The following is a 20358-nucleotide window of genomic DNA, read 5'->3' on the forward strand; positions in this document are numbered from 1 at the left end:
GTGTGCATGTGGTGTGCTATTTCTCGACATACCTTGTCAACTGTAGAATGAACAGTTCAGGGCTAGGATGATCCACCAATGAATGTATGGTTGACACTGGCCAGAGTAGAAAGGGGCACAGTGACAGATCAGGGGATTAAAGTTCAATGTCATCTGCAGCCAGCACTAGGGAATCTGATTGTCCACTGGGTATTACCCAAATGGTATTACTCAGTCCGGGGCTGATTAATTCCATCTCTTGGATGTTGAGAGTAAGTTGAATGTTGGGAGTAAGTCCAGGTTTGTTCCACAATACCTTTAGCAGAGCAAGTACATGGGCAGCATATGAGGACACCTCTCCAGATAGTGGTGGGTGGTTTTCTCAGCTTACATTGAATCATGAGTGGACACAAGCTGAGGATGGTCCCAGAGTCAGTGGTCCACATAAGGTCCTTGCCAGGACTGAGGGGGAAGTAGCTAGGCTCTGGATTTTTCTGAGGGAGAAGGAAAAGTGAAAGTACCAGGTGGATATTAGTTTGCTATGGATGACAATATCAGGGCTCCCATGTCTAAGAAAAATGGTAATTGGGTTGTGTCTGGTGTGAGTGTATATACCAGTGAGGGCCGCAGTGTCTTTGTTGGTGGCTTCTTTATTTGTTGTGGATTTCAATATGGTGTAGTTATGCCATGGGGGGGTGCATGGATTTAATGTAATCAGAACTATGAGCAGTATTTTTGACCACTTGAAGGATCATTGTCCTTCAAGGTCTCTCAATAGCCCTGTTTTAAAAGCCCATTATATCTTTCTGTGGTATCTACTGTCATAGGACAATAAGGTAGGTGAAAAACTCAAGCAATATTGTTTTGTAATGCCTATTGTTGCACTTACTTTGTGGTGAAGTGGGAATTTTGATCTGACTGTGTAACTGTGGCACTCTCAAAGGCTGTAAATCTCTTTTGTTAAGCCCTTAATAACATCAGCATGCTATCCTTGCATAGGTAGGCCAATAGAAGGCTTGTGTAGGTATACACCATTGTTAAGGCATATTTAATGGCTCTATCTACTGCAGGGAGAGGTCCAATGAAATTTATTTGCCAGTTTTGATGTGGTCCTTCTCTATAAATTTCTCCTCCTGTGTAGTAGGCCTAGTGTCTAGATTTCTGGCATGTGGTTCAGTCCTTAATGGCTTTGTGTAAATGTCTCTCTGCTGGTTTAACTCCTTTATTAACAATCTATTTTTGCAACCCCATGATGCCCAAATGCCTTGACCTCTGGTGTGCTTACCAACAGAAGTGGTAGGGTGGCTCATCCCAAAGTTGTGGGGATTCTCCCTCCTTTAAGAGGCTTACCTTATTTGGTGATTTGGTTAGTTACTCAACTTTGGCATTATATTGTGCCTCCCTTGTGTCTTGTTTGGTATGAGCCAAGGTATGGTGCACCAGGATGCACAGAGTGAAAGCCAATGTGGTGATTTTTTCCCACATCTCTTTACCCCAAATGTCTCAGCCTTGTATTTTCCAGCCTTGATTTTGCTGAAGTTCTAACCAAGTAGTTAGCCCACTAGCCACCAACCAGGGATCAGTGAAAATATGAACCTTGGGAAAATGTTTGTCAAAGGCATGCTCTGTTGCTAGGAGTATTTCATGCAGCTCAGACCATTGGGTACTTTGGTCTATCCCTGTATAAAAATTGGAGTGTTTGAATCGGGTTAATTGTCTGAATTGAATTGTCTAACCCCCTTATACTCTGTGCTCACTCCATTGGTAAAGCATTACTATTGCTTTTCTTGTTCTGTGAGTGCTGACCATCTCCACTTCAGTCCTCACTGAGCAAGAGTCAGAGGCATTTCTTGGGATTTTGGCAAGCTATGTGGCTATTTCTTCACAGAGTTGTGACACTCCAGTAGAGTCAGGTTTAGCTTGATCTTGTAGATACCGTTTCTGTGTTAATTAGGAGGGCCTCTGTTGCTGATCCAGTTTTACAGAGACTTTTTTTCTATTACCCAGGGCATAATAGGAATCTTGGTCTGGAGTATTTGGCTCTATCCTAGTAAGGGCTTCACTTTTGATAAGTGCCCAGTACACCACCAGGAGTTGCCTCTCTAGTGAATATTTTTGAAGTGAGTCTGGGAGTTGGTTACACTAAAAGCCCATGGATAGGCACTTATCTGTCCATTTTGTCAAGAGGCTCCAGGAAGCAAATTTTGAGGTGTCAGAAACTTCAAATTGTAAAGCCTACCCTCAGAGCACTAGTGTGAGAGACAAAGTAATAACCTTCTTTAGTTTATCTAGTACCTCTTATTGCCCAGATCCTCAATGAAAAGTAGAAGACTTACAGGTGATTTGATAGATAGAAGCCAGCAAATACTGGAGATGAGGAATGTGTTGGAGCCAGAATCCAAAATTCCTATTAAATGTTGGACCTTCTTTACCAATGTGGGATGTTGAAGCACTAGGAGCTTGTCCTTTACCAGACTAGAAATAGTTCACCCTTCTGAGTTTCAAATGTAGCCTGAAAATTTAACAGATTGGAAGAGGTCTTGTACCTTATGCAGGTCATTTGCCCATCCCCTCTCAGTGAGGTGTTTGCTCACAGTTGCAGTGGCCTATGAAACAGAGTCTTGGTCAGGTGCAGTGAGGAGGATGTCATCAGCGTAATGGCAAAGCTGAGTTTCTAGTGGGATGTGGAGCAGGCATCTAAGTCCTGTCTGCAAAGCACCTTTATGATCACAGAGTTATTTACATATCCCATGGGCAACCAAGAAAAGATATACTTTGACCCCCAAAGGTGAAGGTGAATTGTGGTTGACTCTCTTGAAAATGTTTTAGTGAATAGAACATGTTAGTCAAGTCTATAACTCCAAACCATTTACCTGCATTGCTTTGAATGTTAAGGTGAAGATATCTGGTAGAGGTGCCCTAATAAAGGGAACAGCCTTGTTCAACTCTTTATAATCTATAGTTAGCCTCCACTTATTAGTAGTGGCTTTCTAGCACAAGCCATACCAGGGAATTGAAAGTGACATAGTAGGAATCAGTATCCCTTCTTTAACTAAGTCAGCTTTGATAGGCCATAATCCCGTGCTTTGCCTTAGCCAATACTGTGTCATCTTTACCACCTGCACCAGTAAAGGAAGGTTAATTGATTTCCAAGGTGTGGTGCCCACCAATACTGTGAAAACTTTAGGCTTGTTCTATGAGGTACTTGCTGACTGAAGAGATCCATTTCAATAATGGAAAAAGGGATGGTCTTGGTGGGGATAGGGGTATAACCAAGACAGAAGAATCTTTTTGCAGAACTGGGCCGATTTTAGTAGCTAAGTGGGTAATTACTCCTTTAATTAATCCTCCTCCCCAGGCTGATCACCTCCTGCATGGGGTGGGGGTAATTACTCCTTTAATTAATCCTCCTCCCCAGGCTGATCACCTCCTGCATGGGGTGGGGAGTGGGGGTACCTTTAAAGCATGAGTGACTCCTAGGATTAGGGAGATTTGGGCAACTGTGTCCACCAGAGTCAGCCAGTGAGTGGTGTTTAGTTTTTGGAGCCAAAACTATAGTTAATATGGCAAAAGGATAATTGTCTGCTAGAAGGGGCCAGCTTCTGCAACAGCCCTTTCTGTTACTGCCAGATCCCAGTGTGGGGGCAGGTGCCTGCCACTGGAGGAGATCAGAGGTATGCTTCAAAGGGGAGACTGTCTTTGACGGTGAAGTCTACCAAGGATTATAATCTAATCCTAGTAAATATTGTAATTGCTCCACCAATTTACCAGAAATCATCCAATTTTGATCCCCCTTGTCCGTTAGGATCCAATACAACTGCTTTTGTTCATCTCACAGTTCATGCTTAAGTGGGGGCCTGGTTGTAGGCGGTTTGTTTGACCTAGAGGAGAAAGGGATCACTGTCGATAGCAATTTTGATTTAGGCCAGATAGGGTATTGTTTGTAGAATAAGCAACACTTGACTCTCAGTTTATCTTTCGTGAATTTCTGTTAAATACAAGGCAGTTATGACTTCTTGAATTGTTTTAACATTAACTATCATGGCCCATAAAGAGGACTTACACTTATCAAGAGCCCTCCTGAGAAATAACTGGATAGACTCAGGACTCAATTCACTCGCCTCTGGACTTGCCAAGTCATCATACTGCATGCCATACTGCATCCATCTGTTACCTGATAAGCCCACTCCAACATCCCCAGCTGATGGAGAAGATCTTTGGCCTCAGCTAACATTTTCCATTGACAGTCTATCCAGGTCTTTATGAGGCCTAACATAGCATGGTCCGCCTTCCAAGCAATAAAAATTTACCATCAACAAGGAATATATGGAATGGGGTTCAAAGCCTTCTCTGTGGGTCATTCCCACCTTTCACACTAATTGTGTGGGGTCTTTTAGTAGGGACACCATTTTTCCATTATAAACTATGGCAACCAATTGTTTAATTTCAACCTGAATTAGCTGAAGCTTGTTCTTCACCAGATTCGTTCTAGATAGCCAGGCAGCCCCTTTTTCACTTGGTTCCAGGGTTAGGTCTTTAAGGAGAAACTGGGCCTCAGGGCAAGAGAGAGAACATGTCTCTTCCTCCAACTGAGAACCAGCCCCTCCTTCTTGGCCCTCCCCTTTTGCCTTTTCTATCTTTTTTGCTTTGCAAGTGGTTACCAGGAAAGCAGAGGGTAAATTATCCTCATCACTATCATGATGGTATTGTGCTGCCTTTCCCTCTAATGGGCACCAGTCTTCTTCCACAAGGTCCTCCCCTCCCTCTTGTCTCCCCCAGGAGTTTAAGCTTCTACCTAATCTTTAGGCAGTGTCCCAGTGAGAAGCACTCTCTAGCAGAACTCAATACAAGTCTGGTGGTTTGGAGCATCTATTCAGTTATTGCCCCAAGATTTATCTTATCTATGGCTAGCAGATACTGGGTGCAGTTTCACGGGGTATGCAAAGCAAGTAGGCTTTAAATGGCTAAAACCTGCTTATTTGGGCTATGTTTAAAACAATTGGATGGGTAAAAATTTGAGTTTGGCACTGGTGGGCTTTTCAGCCAACAGGTCCCAGCCTGCTATGAAGAAGTAAACAACATAGGGCCAATATGCAGAGGCCATCTTTGGCTCATTTATATAATAGTAATGTAAGATAGTACAGCCACTCTGGAAAAGTTTTTCAGTTATTAAAAACCTAAACATGCAACTATCATATCATCCAACAATTGCACTCCTGGGCATATATCCCATAAAAATGAAAACTGTTGTTCACACAAAAACCTGTACACTAGCATTCATAGAAATTTTATTCATAATAGCCAAAAACTGAACACAACCCAAATGTCCTTCAACAGGTAAATTGTTCACAGGTAAACAAACTGTGGTACATCTATACCATGGAATATTACTCAGCAACAAAGAAGAATGAACTGTTGATACATACAACACCTTGTAGAGAATTGTGCTGAATTTTAAAAGCTAATCTCAAAATATTATGTACTGTATGCTTCCATTTATATAAATTTCTTGAAAAGAGAAAATTAATGGTTAATGATTACGAGGGGTTAAGGACAGGATAGAGGGAGAGAGGGAAGGGAGGTGGGTGTGGCTACAAAAGGACAACAGCAGTACTCCTTATAGTGAGGGAATTGTTACTGTATCAATATTATTATCGTGGTTGTGATATTGTACAACAGTTATCCATTGGGGAAACTGGGTAAAGGGTTCATGGGATTGCTCTCTATTATTTTTTTTTAATTATGGTAAAATACACATAACATAATATTTACCATATTAACTACTTTTAAGTGTACAGTTCAACAGTGGTATCTTTGCATTGTTGTGCAACCAATCTCCAGAAATTTTTCATCTTACAACCTTGAAACTCTATACTCATTAAAAACTCTCTGTTTCCCCATCACCCAATCCCCTGACAACCACCATTCTACTTTCTGTCTCTTTGAATTTGACTACTCTAGATACCTCATGTAAGTAGAACCATACATTATCTGTCTTTTTATATCTGGCTTATTTCACTTAGTATAATGTTCTCAAGGTTCATCCATGTGGTAGCATGTGTCAGAACTTCCTTCCTTTTTAAGGCTGAATAATATTTCATTGATTGTGTATACTACATTTTGTTTATCCATTCATCTGTCCATGGACACTTGGGTAACTTCCACCTCTTGGCTCTTATGAATAATACTGCTATGAACATTGGTGTAAAAGTATATTTTTGAGGCCCTAATTCCAGTCTTTTTATATATACTGAGAAGTGGAATTGATGGATCATATGATAAATCTATTTTTAATTTTTTTAAGAAGCTCTTTTTTTCTTTTTGAGGAAGATTGGCTCTGAGCTAACATCTGTTGCCAATCTTCCTCCCTTTCCCCGTTTTCTTTTTTCTCCCCAAAACCCCAGTACATAGTTGCATATGCTAGTTGTAGGTCATTCTAGTTCTTTATGTGGGATCCCACCTCAGCATGGCTTGAGTGGTGAGTAGGTCCACACCCAGGATCTGAACCAGTGAACCCCAGTCCACCGAAGCAGAATGCGCGAACTTAACCGCTACACCATCGGGCTGGCCCCCTATTTTTAATTTTTTGAGGAACCGCTACAATGTTTTTCATAGTGGCTGTACCATTTTACATTCCCACTAATGATGGACAAGAGTTCCAGTTTTTCCACATTCTTGCCAACACTTGTTATTTTCTGTTTTATTTTCCAAATAGTAGCTATCCTACTGGGTATGAGGTGATATCTCATTGTGGTTTTGATTTGCATTTCCATAATGATTAGTGATGTTGACCATCTTTTCATGTACTTATTGCCCATTTGTATCTCTTCTTTGGAAAAATGTCTATTCAAGTCCTTTGCTGATTTTTTAATCAACTTGTATGTTTTGTTGTTTTTGAGTTGTAGGAGTTCTTTATATATTGTAGATATTAACTCCTTACCTGATATATGGTTTGCAAATATTTTCTCCTATTCCATAGGTTGCCTTTTCAGTCTATTGATTGTGTCCTTTGATGTACAAAAGTTTTTAATTTTGATGTAGACTATTTTAAACAAAAGTGGTGAGAGTAGGCATCCTTGTCTTGTTCCTGATTTTAGAGGAAATGCTTTCAGTCTTTTACCATTCATGTATGACCTTTATTATGTTGTGGTACTGTCCTTCTATTCCTAGTATGTTGAGGGTTTTTTATCATGAAAGGTTGTTGAAATTTGTCAAATGCCTTTTCTGATGATCATGTGTTTTTTCCCCATCATTCTGTTAATGTGGAGTATTACATTGATTGATTTTGTATATGTTGAACCATTCTTGCACTCTAGGAGTAAATTCAACTTGGTTGTGGTGTATAATCCTTTTATTATGCTGTTGAATGCTGTTTGCTAGTACTTTGTTGAGGATTTTGCATCAATATTTATAAGAGATATTGTTCTATAGTTTTCTTGTATTATCTTGGTCTGGCTTTGATATTAGGGTAATGCTGGCCTCATAGAATGAGATAGGAAATGTTTCCTCTTCTTAAATTTTTTGGAAGAGCTTGAAAAGGATTAGTGTTAATTCTTCTTTAAAGGTGTGTTAGAATTCACCAGTGAGCCTACTGGTCCTGGGCTTTTCTTTGTTGGGAGGTTTTTGATTATTGATTCAATATCCTTACTAGGTATATATTTGTTCAGATTTTCTATTTCTTCATGATTCAGTCTTGGTAGCTTGTATGTTTCTCAGAATTTATCCATTTCATATAGGTTATTTATGTTGTTAGCATACAATTATTCATAGTATCCTCTTATAATCCTTTTTATTTCTAAAAGATTGGTCATAATGTCCCATCTTTTATTTCCATTTTTAGTTATTTGAGTCTTCTCTATTTTTTTAGTTAATATAGCTAACATTTGTTTATTTTTGTTGATCTTTTCAAAGAAGCTTCTTGGTGTCATTGATTTTTTTCTATTGTTTTTCCATTCTCTATTTTGTTCAACTCTGCTCTAATCTTTATTATTCCCTTCATCGGCTACCTTTGGTTGTAGTATGTTCTTGTAGTAGTTTGCAAACTACTACAAGATCTTAACTACAGTTACATGCAAAAACTCTACTCCTTTACAGCCCTGCCCCCCAACACTATGATATTGATCTCACAAAGTTCATCATTATATTTTGTGTACCCATTAACATAGATTTATAGTTATTCTTTATACTTTTGTCTTTTAAATCCTATAAAATAATTGAAATTGGAGTTAAGACTCAAAATTACAATTGTACAGGATTTTATGTTTGCCTATGGGTTTACTTTTACCAGAGAACTTTATATTTTTGGATAGCCTCAAGTTACTGTCTAGTGTCCTTTTGTTTCACCTTGAAGGACTCCATTTAGCACTTCTCATAGGGCTGATCTAGTGGTAATTAACTCCCTCAGCTTTTGTTTATCTTGGAATGTCTTAATTTCTCCCTCGTTTTTGAAGCATAAGGATTTTGCTGGATAAAGTATTCACAACTAACAATATTTTTCTTTTAGCACTTTAAAGATATCATCCCACTGCAGTCTGGCCTTCAAGGTTACTGCTGATAAATCCACTGATAATCTTTTAGTGGCTCTCTTGTACATAATGTCACTTTTCTCTTGCTATTGTCAAGATTCTCTCTTTGTCTTTGACAAACTGTCTTTGGTTATTGGATTTTAACATGTCTCATTGTGGATCTCTTTGGACTTATCTTACTTAGAAATCATTGAGCTTCTTATATTGTATGTCTGTTCTCAAATTTGGGAAGGTGGGGCTATTATTTCTTCAAATAACCTCTCCACCACTTTATCTCTTCTTCTGGGACTCCCATAATACCTATATTAGAACACTTAATGGTACGCCATAAGTCCCTTGGGCTCTGCTCACTTTTCTTTATTCTTTTTGTTGTTGTTGTTCCTCAGATTCAATAATTTCAAGACACTTGTCTTCAAGGTTGCTGATTCTTTCTTCTGCCTGATTAAATTTGTGTTAAACCTTTCTAGTAAATTTTTCAATTCATTTTTTTTTGTTGTTGTTTTTTAACTCCAGGATTCCTGTTTGGTTCTTTTTTATCATTTCTATCTTTTTGATGATATTCTCATTTTATTCCTAAGTCACTTTCCTTGTTTTGTTTATCTGTCTGTGTTGTCTTTGAGCTCATTGAGCATATTTAAATCAGTTGTTTTAAATTCTGTGTCAAGTAAGCCAAAGGCCTGTGTTTTTTTAGGGTTGGTTTCTGGATATTTATTTTGTTTCTTTGAATGGACTATCCTTTCCTGTTTCTTTTTATGCTTTATCATCTTTTGTTGAAATCTGGGCATTTAAAAACCAGCTACCTCTCCCAGTCTTTGAGGAATGGTTCCTTGCAGCAGAAGGCCTTCACTAATTAGCCCAGTTTAAAGGCTCAGGGTCAATTCAGATCTTTGCTGGAGATGTGTCTTCCCTGGGCCTTTGCATGTGCTTTTATTCCCATTCCCCATATACTTGGTTGCTTTTAAATGTATTAATTTCCCTTAGAGTCTTACCCCTGCTTCTTAGAAGCCTTGGAAGTTCTCTTCTATTTATTTGCCCATAATCTCTTGCCCCCAGGCACCTGTGGGTGTGCAGACCTCCTGCAGCTCACACCTGCCACTGCTTTGAGTAGCCTCCAACCTGATATGCAAACTATGCCACCATTCAAATCAGTGCTCCAAGTCAGGTGAAACAGAAACCAATCCCTCAGGCTGCCTGTAGACAAGACAGAGCATTGCAAGCAACTTCCACTCTTTTCCTTCTATCCTAAAGGAGGAACTGTGAATTGGGCACCTTCCTCTCAATTGTACCAAGCTGTACTGGGGAGGGGGTGGGGCAATGATGAGCAAAAGCACTATGAATATTTCTACCATTTTGGGTATAGCTTTTTCTTGGTTAGGCATTCACTTGCTTGCTGAAGCTTCTTAACTGATTTCGAGAGTTCTCACAAAGCTACTTCAGTCCATCTATTGTTTATTTAGAGTTTCGATGGGGAACAAGGGCCTGGAGCTTCCTAGTTTGCCATCTTGCTGATGTCACTCCCTGTTATTTGTTAAAACTGCATGTGACTCTATAATTATCTCAAAATTAAAAAATTCATTTAATTTTTAAAAAGAAGCTCAAATTTGCTCAAGTCCAAAGTGTGTCCTTCAGCAGAGGTCTTTCTGATAAGAGCTTTACTCTTCAATTACGAGCATGCCCAGTCTTTTTAATGTCATCAAAATTACCTTACTTTTGAGATCTGCCCACCTACCAGGCTAATATTTTCTTCACACAAGGAAAACATAAGTAATCTATTCCTCCAGCTAAACTAACCCAATTTTTTTCTTTTTGTTTATTTAAGGTTCTGGTGTGGGATGTATAACCGCTTTGACAAAGGGCTGCAGCCCAAACAGAGTATGATAGAGAGCCTCCTGGAAATTAAGAAGCAGAGAGCAATGCTGGAGGCAGATGTGCACAAACTGGAAAAGGTGAGGATAAAAGTCAGGAGATCCTCTTGCCCCTTCTGGGTAGGCCCAGCCCACTTGGAGTTGAGTTCGTACTTGTGAGAAGCTGCCTGGCTGGCTTGTACTCTCTGGCTTCCAGCTGTCCTGTGTATACAAAGCTCTGAGGCACAACTCATTCTTACTTCCCATAGAAAGTGGTAAATATCACACTCAGCTAGTTAAACAACTGGATCGGTTTCTTCTTTGGATCTGGCTGGAATTAGGAGGAACAAGAGGGAATGACAGAGAAATCATACTGGCATTTGTTATCCATCAAGAGAATAAGTATAATATCTTGGGTGTTGTAGATGCAAAATAACCAATAACCATTCTATAGATAAGAGAAATAAGGTGAGTTTTACTTGAGCTACAGTGAGGATTATAACCCAGGAAGGCCTTAGAAAGCGTTCCAGAGAAGCATGGTTTTCAGTACAGTCTTATCTTTTTAGAACAAAGAACATACATTAAACACAACCAGGATACATTTTCAAAGTTTCAAAGAGGTATTTAGTTACAAATTAGCAAGTCCACATGACCCTGATGTCCGGAAAGGGACTAATACAGGTATTACCAACAGGGTGTAGGAGGGGAAGTATGCATTCTTATCTTAAGAGAGTGCATTCTTTAATGGTTAAAGCAGATGTACAATGTATGTTCAATAGGCCGTTAAGTCTGGCTTCTTTACTTCAAGCCAAATCAATTTTGAACCCAGATACTTACCCCATATACCACAATATGTGAAAATCTCTTGTCGGTGTACTGATAAGAACGATGAAATTGTTTTATTTCCAACTAAGAAAACCTTATAAAAAAATTCTCATTTCCTTCCCATGTAGATTGCAAACTTTGTTCATTGAGTGGTCATGCTATGTGTGATGATTTTGCATTATGATACTAGCAAAACCAAGGTCAGACACTTGTTTTTAACTACAGGTTAAACAAGTCAACAAGGATTTCCTTTCAAAATATGGAAAATGCTGAGCTGCTTCTGGAATCTAGGGGTCCCTAAGGGTGTGTTTTAAGGAGAGGGGAGGGGTACCTCTTAGAAAAGAATTCTTGGAAAGGGTGTGCTGTTTAGGAACTGGGAGTGAACCTACTTTAGGCCAGATAAGGTAAGTAAACAAATATTCTTTTATTGTGAAAATAAATGTACTGTGATTACATCAGATCCCAAACTTTTGAATGTGCTCTTGGGAGGCAACAGTCAGTTACTTGGTTCCATTAAAAAAAAAGAAGAAGAAGAAAAAGAGGCAAAATTGAATCATGACTTAAAATAATAGGAAAAAGGGAAAACAAGCAGCCCCAGGAGGACCAAGCCCTGGGCAGAACTGAGAAGTAGGGAAACTTTTTCCCAGGGTCTCCTGCCTCTCCATTTAGGTATTAGCAGTCTTCTCTACAAGTTCCCCAGAGCAGGTCCCCTACTCTAGATCCAGCCCTCTCACTTATTCTTAGCTAATTCTTGAGAAAGAATCAGATTCATTCTACATAGAATCAGATCACTCTCTGATTCTGAAGTAAACAAGTAAGGCTTCCTTTTAAAATATATACATGGCAATTATTAACATTCTTTTTTTAATACAGAGAATAAAAACAAAAGTGGCCCATAATATTATTACCCAGATAACCCTGCTGACACTTAAAAAAAGGCAATACAGGTATTAAGTTAGAATGTGCAGAATACAAAAACGTACAAAATGAAAAGTTTAAAAGACTCCCCCAGCTACCTACCCATACAGTTCCTCTTTCAAGGGTTATCACTGTTTTTTTGGATGTGTGATTTTGTGATTTCTAGGAAAATAAAAATGATATGCCTATACCCTAAGGTAGGAGCTCTAAACTCAAGTCCATGAACCCATAGTTGTCCACAGATGCCCATCGGGCGATCTGTGAAGCTCCTGAAATTTTACCTAAAAACAGTGTGTGTGCTGTCTCATGTACACACATGTGCATGCATACATTTTCTGAGAAGAAGATCCATCATTTTCTTCAGATTTTCAAAGGTGTCTATGATCCCCAAAAAGTTAAGAATCACTGTTGTAAAGTATCAGTGAATCATTGTGTTATCCTTGAAAGCGAAAATATCCATTGGAGGTAGCATGAGGTAGTAGACAGGTCGTAGGCTTTGGCATTAAGAAGAGGCAGGGTCAGATCCCAGGTCTACCACTTCCTAAATGTGTGAATTTGGGTGACTTACATAAATTCTCTGAGCCTCAGTTTTCTCATCTGTAAAATATACCTAATACCTACACTAATAGAATTCTTATAAGTATAAAAGGAAATACTATATGTAAAGACACTGGCACCTAGAGGTATTTAGTAAATGTTAGTGATCTTCTCCCTTGCCCTCCCTGCTCCCAGGAATAAAATTGTGTTTATCAGAAAAGAGGAATTTTATAGATACAAGATGCTTGAGGATCTTTAATGGTAGGGCTTTTAAAGCACTAAGTCAAATGATGAAGAAAAGACATTTGGAGATAAGGAGGGGACAAAAGGTCATTGGCTATCATGTAAGTGACAGCAGGCAGAATCCCTGCAGGTCAATGTGGTATTTGCCTCGTTTTTTTTTTTTCCTGTTTCTAAGTCTTTTCAACCATTTCTTGCTCCTGTGACAGAAACTGAAAGCTCGTGATGAGCCACCAGAAGAAGTTTGTACCTGTTCTCAATTAGGGAATTTATTATCTCAGCATCTGGGAAGTCCTTTGACCAATCCTCTCAGCTTTATGGGTATCGATGGAGACCTGAATACCTTGATGGAGAATGGTACCCTGTCCAGGGAAGGAGGCCTCCGAGCTCAGATGGATCAAGTAAAAAGCCAGTGTGCAGACCTCCACCGTGACTGTTGTGGAATCATGGGTAGCCTTAGGGCCATAAACATTTCTGGGGATGTGGGCTCCTCTGGAGACACAGGCATCACTGGGGCCATGAGCATCTCTGGCAACTCAGGCATCTCTGAGGCTATGGGCTTCTCTGAAGACATGAGTATCTCTGGGGCCATGGGCTTCTCTGAGTGCATGGGCATCTCTGGGGACACAGGCATCTCCAAGGCCTGCACCAAGGAGGCGGGCTGCTCTAAGCAACAGTAAGCTACTCATCTGCTTCCTTACTAGGTGTGCCTGCAGCACCCACAATGATCCTTGTTCCAAAGAAGGTTATGCTGCTTTTCCAATTGGTTTAAATGAGTGAGGCCAGGGTACCTCTCTTCCCATTAAGAGTCTGGAAGGGGATTTAGGGCCTTTACTGGTTAAGCAACCAGTATATGCATGTCAAGTAGCCAAGAATGTAGGCAAAACAAAGAATATGTTATTGTTCTAGAATGGGATTTCACTTTAGAACTGTTGCCTTTCAGCTGAGATATTAGGCTGGTTCCATTATTCCATTTTTTTTTTAATGATAAACCTCCCCTACTTTTCTACCCTCATTGCTGTAGCATGAGAACAAAGTGGAAATATTGTCACAGTGGAGAACTAAGACCCTGTTGAGGGGATGGAGACACAGTGTGCAGCAGATAACTGAATTGCAGAATGGTTTAAAAGAAAATTTTACTTTCAGGTATGTTTAGTGATAGGATGTAAGCTAACATTATTGCCAGTAGAGACCCCAACATTTGCCTGAGAAATAAATGAAAATGATCCTTAACTCTTAGTATGCATGCTTGGTGGTTTAGAACATATAACAAAATAGTTTTCTTAAGTTACAACCCTTGCTTTCCTCAACCCACACCCCAGCTAGGTCTTGTAATACGCAGCCAACTCCTTTTTTCATAGATAGCCCATAGGTAAACTTGAATCCACTACATTCTAAAATGATCAATTCCAAATTAGTGAGGTCTGAATTAATAACATTGATTAATAGCAATCTCAACCTCAGTTCAGAAGACAACTGAAAATCTCAGTGCTTTAGACCCTGGCTTACACATGGCCTATGTGCCCATCTGAGTTTTCCTAAAACAACCCTCTTCTTAGGTCTTTTTATGAAGACCAGTGGTTTTGCTTCTCTAGACATCACATCAAGTTTGTGGATTTTTAGACACAATTGGCACTACTTTTAAAATCTGGTGGGTTTATCACCTTATGCTAATGTACACTTTCAGAAAAAGTTCATTCTTATAGCAGGTCCAAATACTCCTAGGAGAAGATATGTGTTCCTTGTTGTTTAAACACTAGATTTTCCCCATAGGGTTGTAAGAAAGTGTACTTACTGTACACTTTCCTATTGGATATTCAGTCATGGTTTACCCGCTTCCACATGCTGAGGTGAGGTGAGCTTTGGGCAGTTTGGGTCATGTACTATATACTGTCAACATTTCCATTGCCAACAGAATCCTCACCTAAGATGTCTATTCCAAATACTCTATGCCTGGTTTAAGCTCAAAAATGAGATGTGTTAGTGAAAGAGCCATCTCTGTTACTACCACATCCAGTTGTAAACACAAATGTCTCTAAAAGATCACCTTATTAGTTACTTTTCTTTGTAAGAAAAGAAGTGCCTTTTAATTTAAGTGTTAGAAGTGGAGAGAAGAGCCAGGATAGTTCCTTTATTTCTTCCCCCTAGCTAAACTATGAACCCAAAACAACCTTCCTCTTTAGAGGAAGAACTCTAAATCATTTGGGTTGTCTTTTTTTCATGTGTAAATAGGAGCCATTTTTCTACTTATCTTTTCTTGATAGCTGCCTTGTTTCTATAATTTTAAAGCATCAAGGTGATTTCCTAATTGTATCTTCTCTGATCCCTCTCTTTCCACAATTTGGTCCTTGGCTTATACAACCTAAATCATAGATGTTGCCAGTTGCCATTTGACTTCTTACTTCTGGAAAAAAATGGGATTTATGCAAATCGTTTTGAGCTGGAGGCTTCATCTAACCCTGGTTTTGTGAAGGAAGTTGTCAAAGAGGATGCCACAATTGAGTCTATTCTGGGTCTCGCTTTATACCCAGGGCTTTTTCCCATATCTCAATCTGAATTTTACAGTCTATTACCATGATATTCCAGATACAGTGTGTTAAGGTTTTTTCAGGGAAAGGAAAAAGGCAAATGGTGAGACATAGTAGTTTTTGCAAATAAAACTACTATAAAAAGTTAGTTCAGGGGTCTCAGATTTATTTCTACAGACCTGTACAAGGGAAGTACATAGTACCAAACCTTATTTCTTAGATCCAAGATAAAATTAATCAACAGTGGAAAAGTCTTTTCAATACAGTTCTAAACTGAGAAGTGGTAAAGAGCCACACTGGTATTTCCAAAAGCAAAAACAAAATTTTTAAAAAGACTGTCTTATTTTGTTGAGGATCTAAGGCCATGGAATCAATTTCAGCCTAAAGATCTGTGAGGTCAATTTGTTTTATCTTTTATTATTTTTATTCCCCAACATGTCCCATTATTGCTTGTATATAATATACATGGACCTAAGGAAAGCCTTGTGAAGATCCCCTGTTTACTCTCAACACCAAACACCTCCCCATTTCACAGTTGGATTTGAAACTCTGAGAGAGGAAAAAAGTTCAGTGGAATCCAAATATTTATGTACTGTTAAAAATCCAGTAGTTGTCAATAGTCAGGAGCCTAGCAATAGAGAGTAGACTCCTGAAGGAAAGTTGCTAGGTGTACTAGAAAAGATGATCTATTAATGTCTTTCATTTCATACCCTCATATAGCACCTATGCTGTGAAAGAAATGTGACTCCCTCCCTCACTGACCTACCCTTCTAGTTCCCTGAGCAGAAATTCCATTCTCATGTGACTGTCCCACTTAAATAGGAAGGCATTTAACCCCTTGCCACTGTCTCATCCACTACCGGAACTCTGCCTTTTTTCTGCACAAGTTTCATGGGCCTGGGGTCACTACTTATCTTTTCTAAGCATGAGGCACACTCTATGCCTGTGTTGTGGCCGTGCTCAGGTTCGCACAACATTTTTTAAAATTCATTAATTATTTACTTACTTTATAGAATGACAGATTCCTCATGGTAATAAATAAAATAACAAAATAACCAACCTAAGTAACAGCTAATGGTCTGACTTTTTAAAGAAGAAATTCAGGGATAGGGTTTGATATATGAAAGAAAACCTGAAACTCTATTTGGAACTAACAGGGCAAGAATGTAAAGCTTATGGTGCATGTATTGGGCACAGTTATCTTTGGAAAGTCGCCCTAGAAATTGTATTCAGTTACTACCAAGTCAGTTGTCATTGCCTATCGATGTGCATGGACACATTTTGTCTGAGACACACCTCATACTTCACTGAAAGTAAGATCTTGCCCTGATCCCTTCCAACCAGAAGGAACCCAAGTCTTTTTAAGAGGTGCTTTTCAAACCAAATTGGTAAATATTTAAGCTTGACCCGAATTTAGCAGAAAGAGAAGTTTAATAACTATGTCAGATCTTTGTTACATACTGGTTTTTATTAAACACATAACACCTTTTCTTGATGCTGTTAACCTTTGATATACCACTGGGAAATCTTTCTATGAGAGCATTTTATAAAGTGGCAGTTTATAAACTGTTTTCAAATAGTTGCACAGGGAAATGTAAATTACCTTTTAAGAAAAATACTTCTCTCAAAATGGGTATACTATACTTCAGATTGGTTTATACCTAGGAAGATTGTTCTCACTTTCTCTCTTAATTCCCCATGTGTATGATTTAGTGTTATCTGTTGTACCAAATCTTTTCCCCACCCTCAGGCCTCTCGCTCCTGGAATTCTATGTATAGTACAGGCAGATAGGATTCCAGCCAAATATGGTTGCTTTCTTCTAAGTGCCAAATGTAGAACTGACTTTTGATATAGTTTGAAAAACAAACAAAAAGTAAACATGGATTAAGCCTTAAATTTTTTCCTGTGGGGTTGTTTTTCTCATATAATGTGAAAAAATGGCTTGGCCCTTAGGTGACACCCAACAGACAAAGGACAAGGGAAAATATTTGGGGTTGTAAAGGACTATTAGTTTGTTATCTTTTTAAAGGCAGTTCTGTTTTCAAAGCATTTGATGGCAACACAGAAGCTTTCCCAAGGCAAAAAAAAAGTAATTTTCAAGCCATACAGAACATGTCTTCTCCAATTCCTTGGCTGTGAGACCGACAGTCTGTGCCTTCCCCTTAAATAGGAAGTTTTGGTTTTGTCACCAATCATGGCAGCCCATGTCTCCTTTAGATGTCAGTGCAAGTAAAAGCGTGTTACATGCTCTGTGATTTGTGAATTGTCTTCACAAAAGGCAAGTGTACTAGAAAGCAGCTAATTTAGACCCGTGTGTCTTGCTGGGGCTAAACAAAAACATGTTCAGAATTTGGCCAGTGTGAAACCAAAGGCTTCCATGTTAAGTCCGGTGCTCTGCCTCCTAGTGTTTTCTAAAGCTTGGGGGGTGAACTAAAAGCCTCTTTCTCTTCCAAAGCTTTATTGCCTTTCAACCATTTTCATGGCTTTGTACTCTGACTCTTTAGAGAGCCCTACACCAGCCCTCATAGAATCTCACTTGTGGAGAAGTTGAGAGGGGGAGGGCAGGAGGGAAGAGAAGGTAAAACAGAAATACACCTGTCCAGTTAAGCAAAGGAGCATATGCATATCCAGGATGACCAAAATTCCAGTTAAGATTTCATGTGCTCCAATAAGGTCCAAAAAAGGTCCTCTTTTCCAGGCAGTACTGTGGCTGATGTATTTTCTTTTAAGGCTATCTGTTACACTGGCAGAAACTCTTTCATTAAGAATGCTCTGAGTTGTGTATTTTCTTTGTCAACACTTTTCTCTGATAGGACATGTGATCCTGGATTTTTTTCTTTTAAAAGGTCAAGGATAGTGGGTGGTATTCTCTTCCCTTAATATGTCCCTAAGGCAGATGAGTTCTGAACCCCTTCTTTGCCTCTTTGTAGCTGAAACATCATTAGGCCCTTCACCAGTCAGGTGAGAATATTTACACCAAAGTCACTAGGTGATCACTGTTGAAATACTGATGTCTCTGATCCCACCTCACATGCAGTTGGACACACTGGTTCATATAAAATATCTCCACCTCACTCACATTTGCAGACAGGGTTGTTTCATAATTTGTAAATGCCAATAGGCATGCAGAGCACATATTCTAGTTCTGAAACGGAGCATGTTCGGTATTCTAGTTAACAGTGCCTCAGGCTTAGGAACAGCTAACAAGTTCAGTCCTTTTGGAATGTAGCTTATAGTAAGATTATTTGTATATGTGTTTACTCTAACTTTAGTAACATCTGGTCTCACAGGTCATTTGGGCATTCAAATGAAGAGAATTTATCTAAGAATAAAAAACACTTTTAGTGCTAGACCTCTAACTTTGATATTGTCCGCTAAGTGCCATGAGGAATTTAGGGTATGTTAAGCCAGAGATGAAAACCAAAGTGATGGTGAAGCAATTGGCCTTTTCCCTGGGATGTGTTGATCAGGCAGCTTTAGAAGTAGGATTCAAATATATGACCAGTATTATCTGTAGTGTGTTAATGTTAGCCACATACCTGCATGGACATCATGCAACTGATGTATAAATCAGAATCCAAGCTGCATAGGTTCTTTGAGGACCTGACTTTTCATTAGCCCCAGGTTTACAGAATGATGCTGTCACAGCAGCTCAAGTCTGAACTTGCCAGGGTACAACAGTGTGTATGGTTAACCTTAAACTTCCTGTTGTGTGTTATCTTGAACCTGTCATACCATTGGGGTATGGGTGTGTGACCCCCGTCAGGATGTTCACTGCCATTTGTTTAGTCCAATGCCAAATTGCTCACTGTCCCCCTTCTACAGTTGTGTTCCAATTTGAAGATGTTTGGTTGATACAGTTTTTTGGTCTAAAATTAAAAAAAAAAAACCTTCAATCTTTTATGTGTGTGAGGTTGCTGTGTAATAGCTACAAATAAAAGGGAAGGTGGCATACCTTCACAAAACAAAAGGTGCCCTGGCTTAGCCTTAATGGATGAACCACCTTATAAAGTTGGTTAAAGTATGCCTTGTTGATATTAAAATAAAACAAGACAGGTATCAGAGAGGATGCCTGGTTCTGGCCAGCACTATGGAGTACAGGGTCTAGCTGCCATTGATCAGCTGTGAGGACAAGACTGACTTCAACTTACTTAACTCAAAAAAAGTGTACTGTCTGACTGAATGACAGTTTGTTCATTCACATTGGGAGACAGCCCTGTCCGGGAATCAGGCTCTTCATCCCCTCCTCCAGGGCCCTTTCTCCCCACTGCCCAGCAAGAATCCTCACACATGGAGCCTCATGAACTCAAGAGTTATTTCCTCCAGGCTGCAAAAGAGACCAGTGATCTCTCCTTGCCCCACAGCAGAGCCTCCCTCTCTGGGAACCCACATGCCCAGGGCCCCCAACGAGTAGAACATAGAGAGACTTGGGTTCTAGTTCTAGCTTTACCATTTACTAGCTAACGTAAGCTAACTAGCTCTATGGCCTTGGGCAAGTCGCTTCCCCTCTCTGAGCCTCAGAGTCCTCTTCTGAAAAATGGGTTAATAACTGTACCTACCACACAGGGTGGTTGTGCAGATTAACTGAGCTAACATATAAAGTACTACCTGGTAAAGTGCCTGTCACATAAAAAAAGCAATCAAAATACATTAGTCAGCCTCCTCCTCCTTTCAGTCCTGTTGCTACTGATTAAACTGACCAGTTCTTACTCTTAGGCTTCCTTTTTCCTCAACTCCATTCAGCCCCCTTCCTACTCCTGACACATTGTCTTTAAACAATCAGGTTACAATACAATGAAGTTATAATACAATTTCTGTTTTAGTCATTCAGACTACTATAACAAAATACCAGAGACTGGGTGGCTTATAAACAACAGACATTTATTTCTCAGTCTGGAGGCTGAGAAGTCCAAGATCATGCTGCCAGTAGATCTGGTGTCTGGTGAGAGCTTGCTTTCTAG

At 39.4% G+C, this 20358-nt stretch overlaps 1 protein-coding gene across 2 annotated transcripts in view; it reads left to right on the forward strand.

Annotated features, from left to right (window-relative positions):
- Window positions 1-20358, forward strand: part of MTMR8 (phosphatidylinositol-3,5-bisphosphate 3-phosphatase MTMR8) — a 195599-nt gene that overhangs the window by 139920 nt on the left and 35321 nt on the right. Inside the window, exons 13-14 of one of the 2 annotated variants that reach the window (XM_014794916.2) lie at window positions 10324-10450; window positions 13078-19298. In XM_014794916.2, the coding sequence (XP_014650402.1) occupies window positions 10324-10450; window positions 13078-13548 (598 nt within the window). In that variant the 3' untranslated portion in view covers window positions 13549-19298. Of the gene's footprint in view, window positions 1-10323; window positions 10451-13077; window positions 19299-20358 lie in introns of those variants that run through there. The other variant, XM_087426827.1, reaches the window with a different exon arrangement.

Source organism: Ceratotherium simum, chromosome X, assembly GCF_057802395.1.
Source record: "Ceratotherium simum simum isolate JZ-2026a chromosome X, ASM5780239v1, whole genome shotgun sequence".
NCBI classification, from domain to species: Eukaryota; Metazoa; Chordata; class Mammalia; order Perissodactyla; family Rhinocerotidae; genus Ceratotherium; species Ceratotherium simum.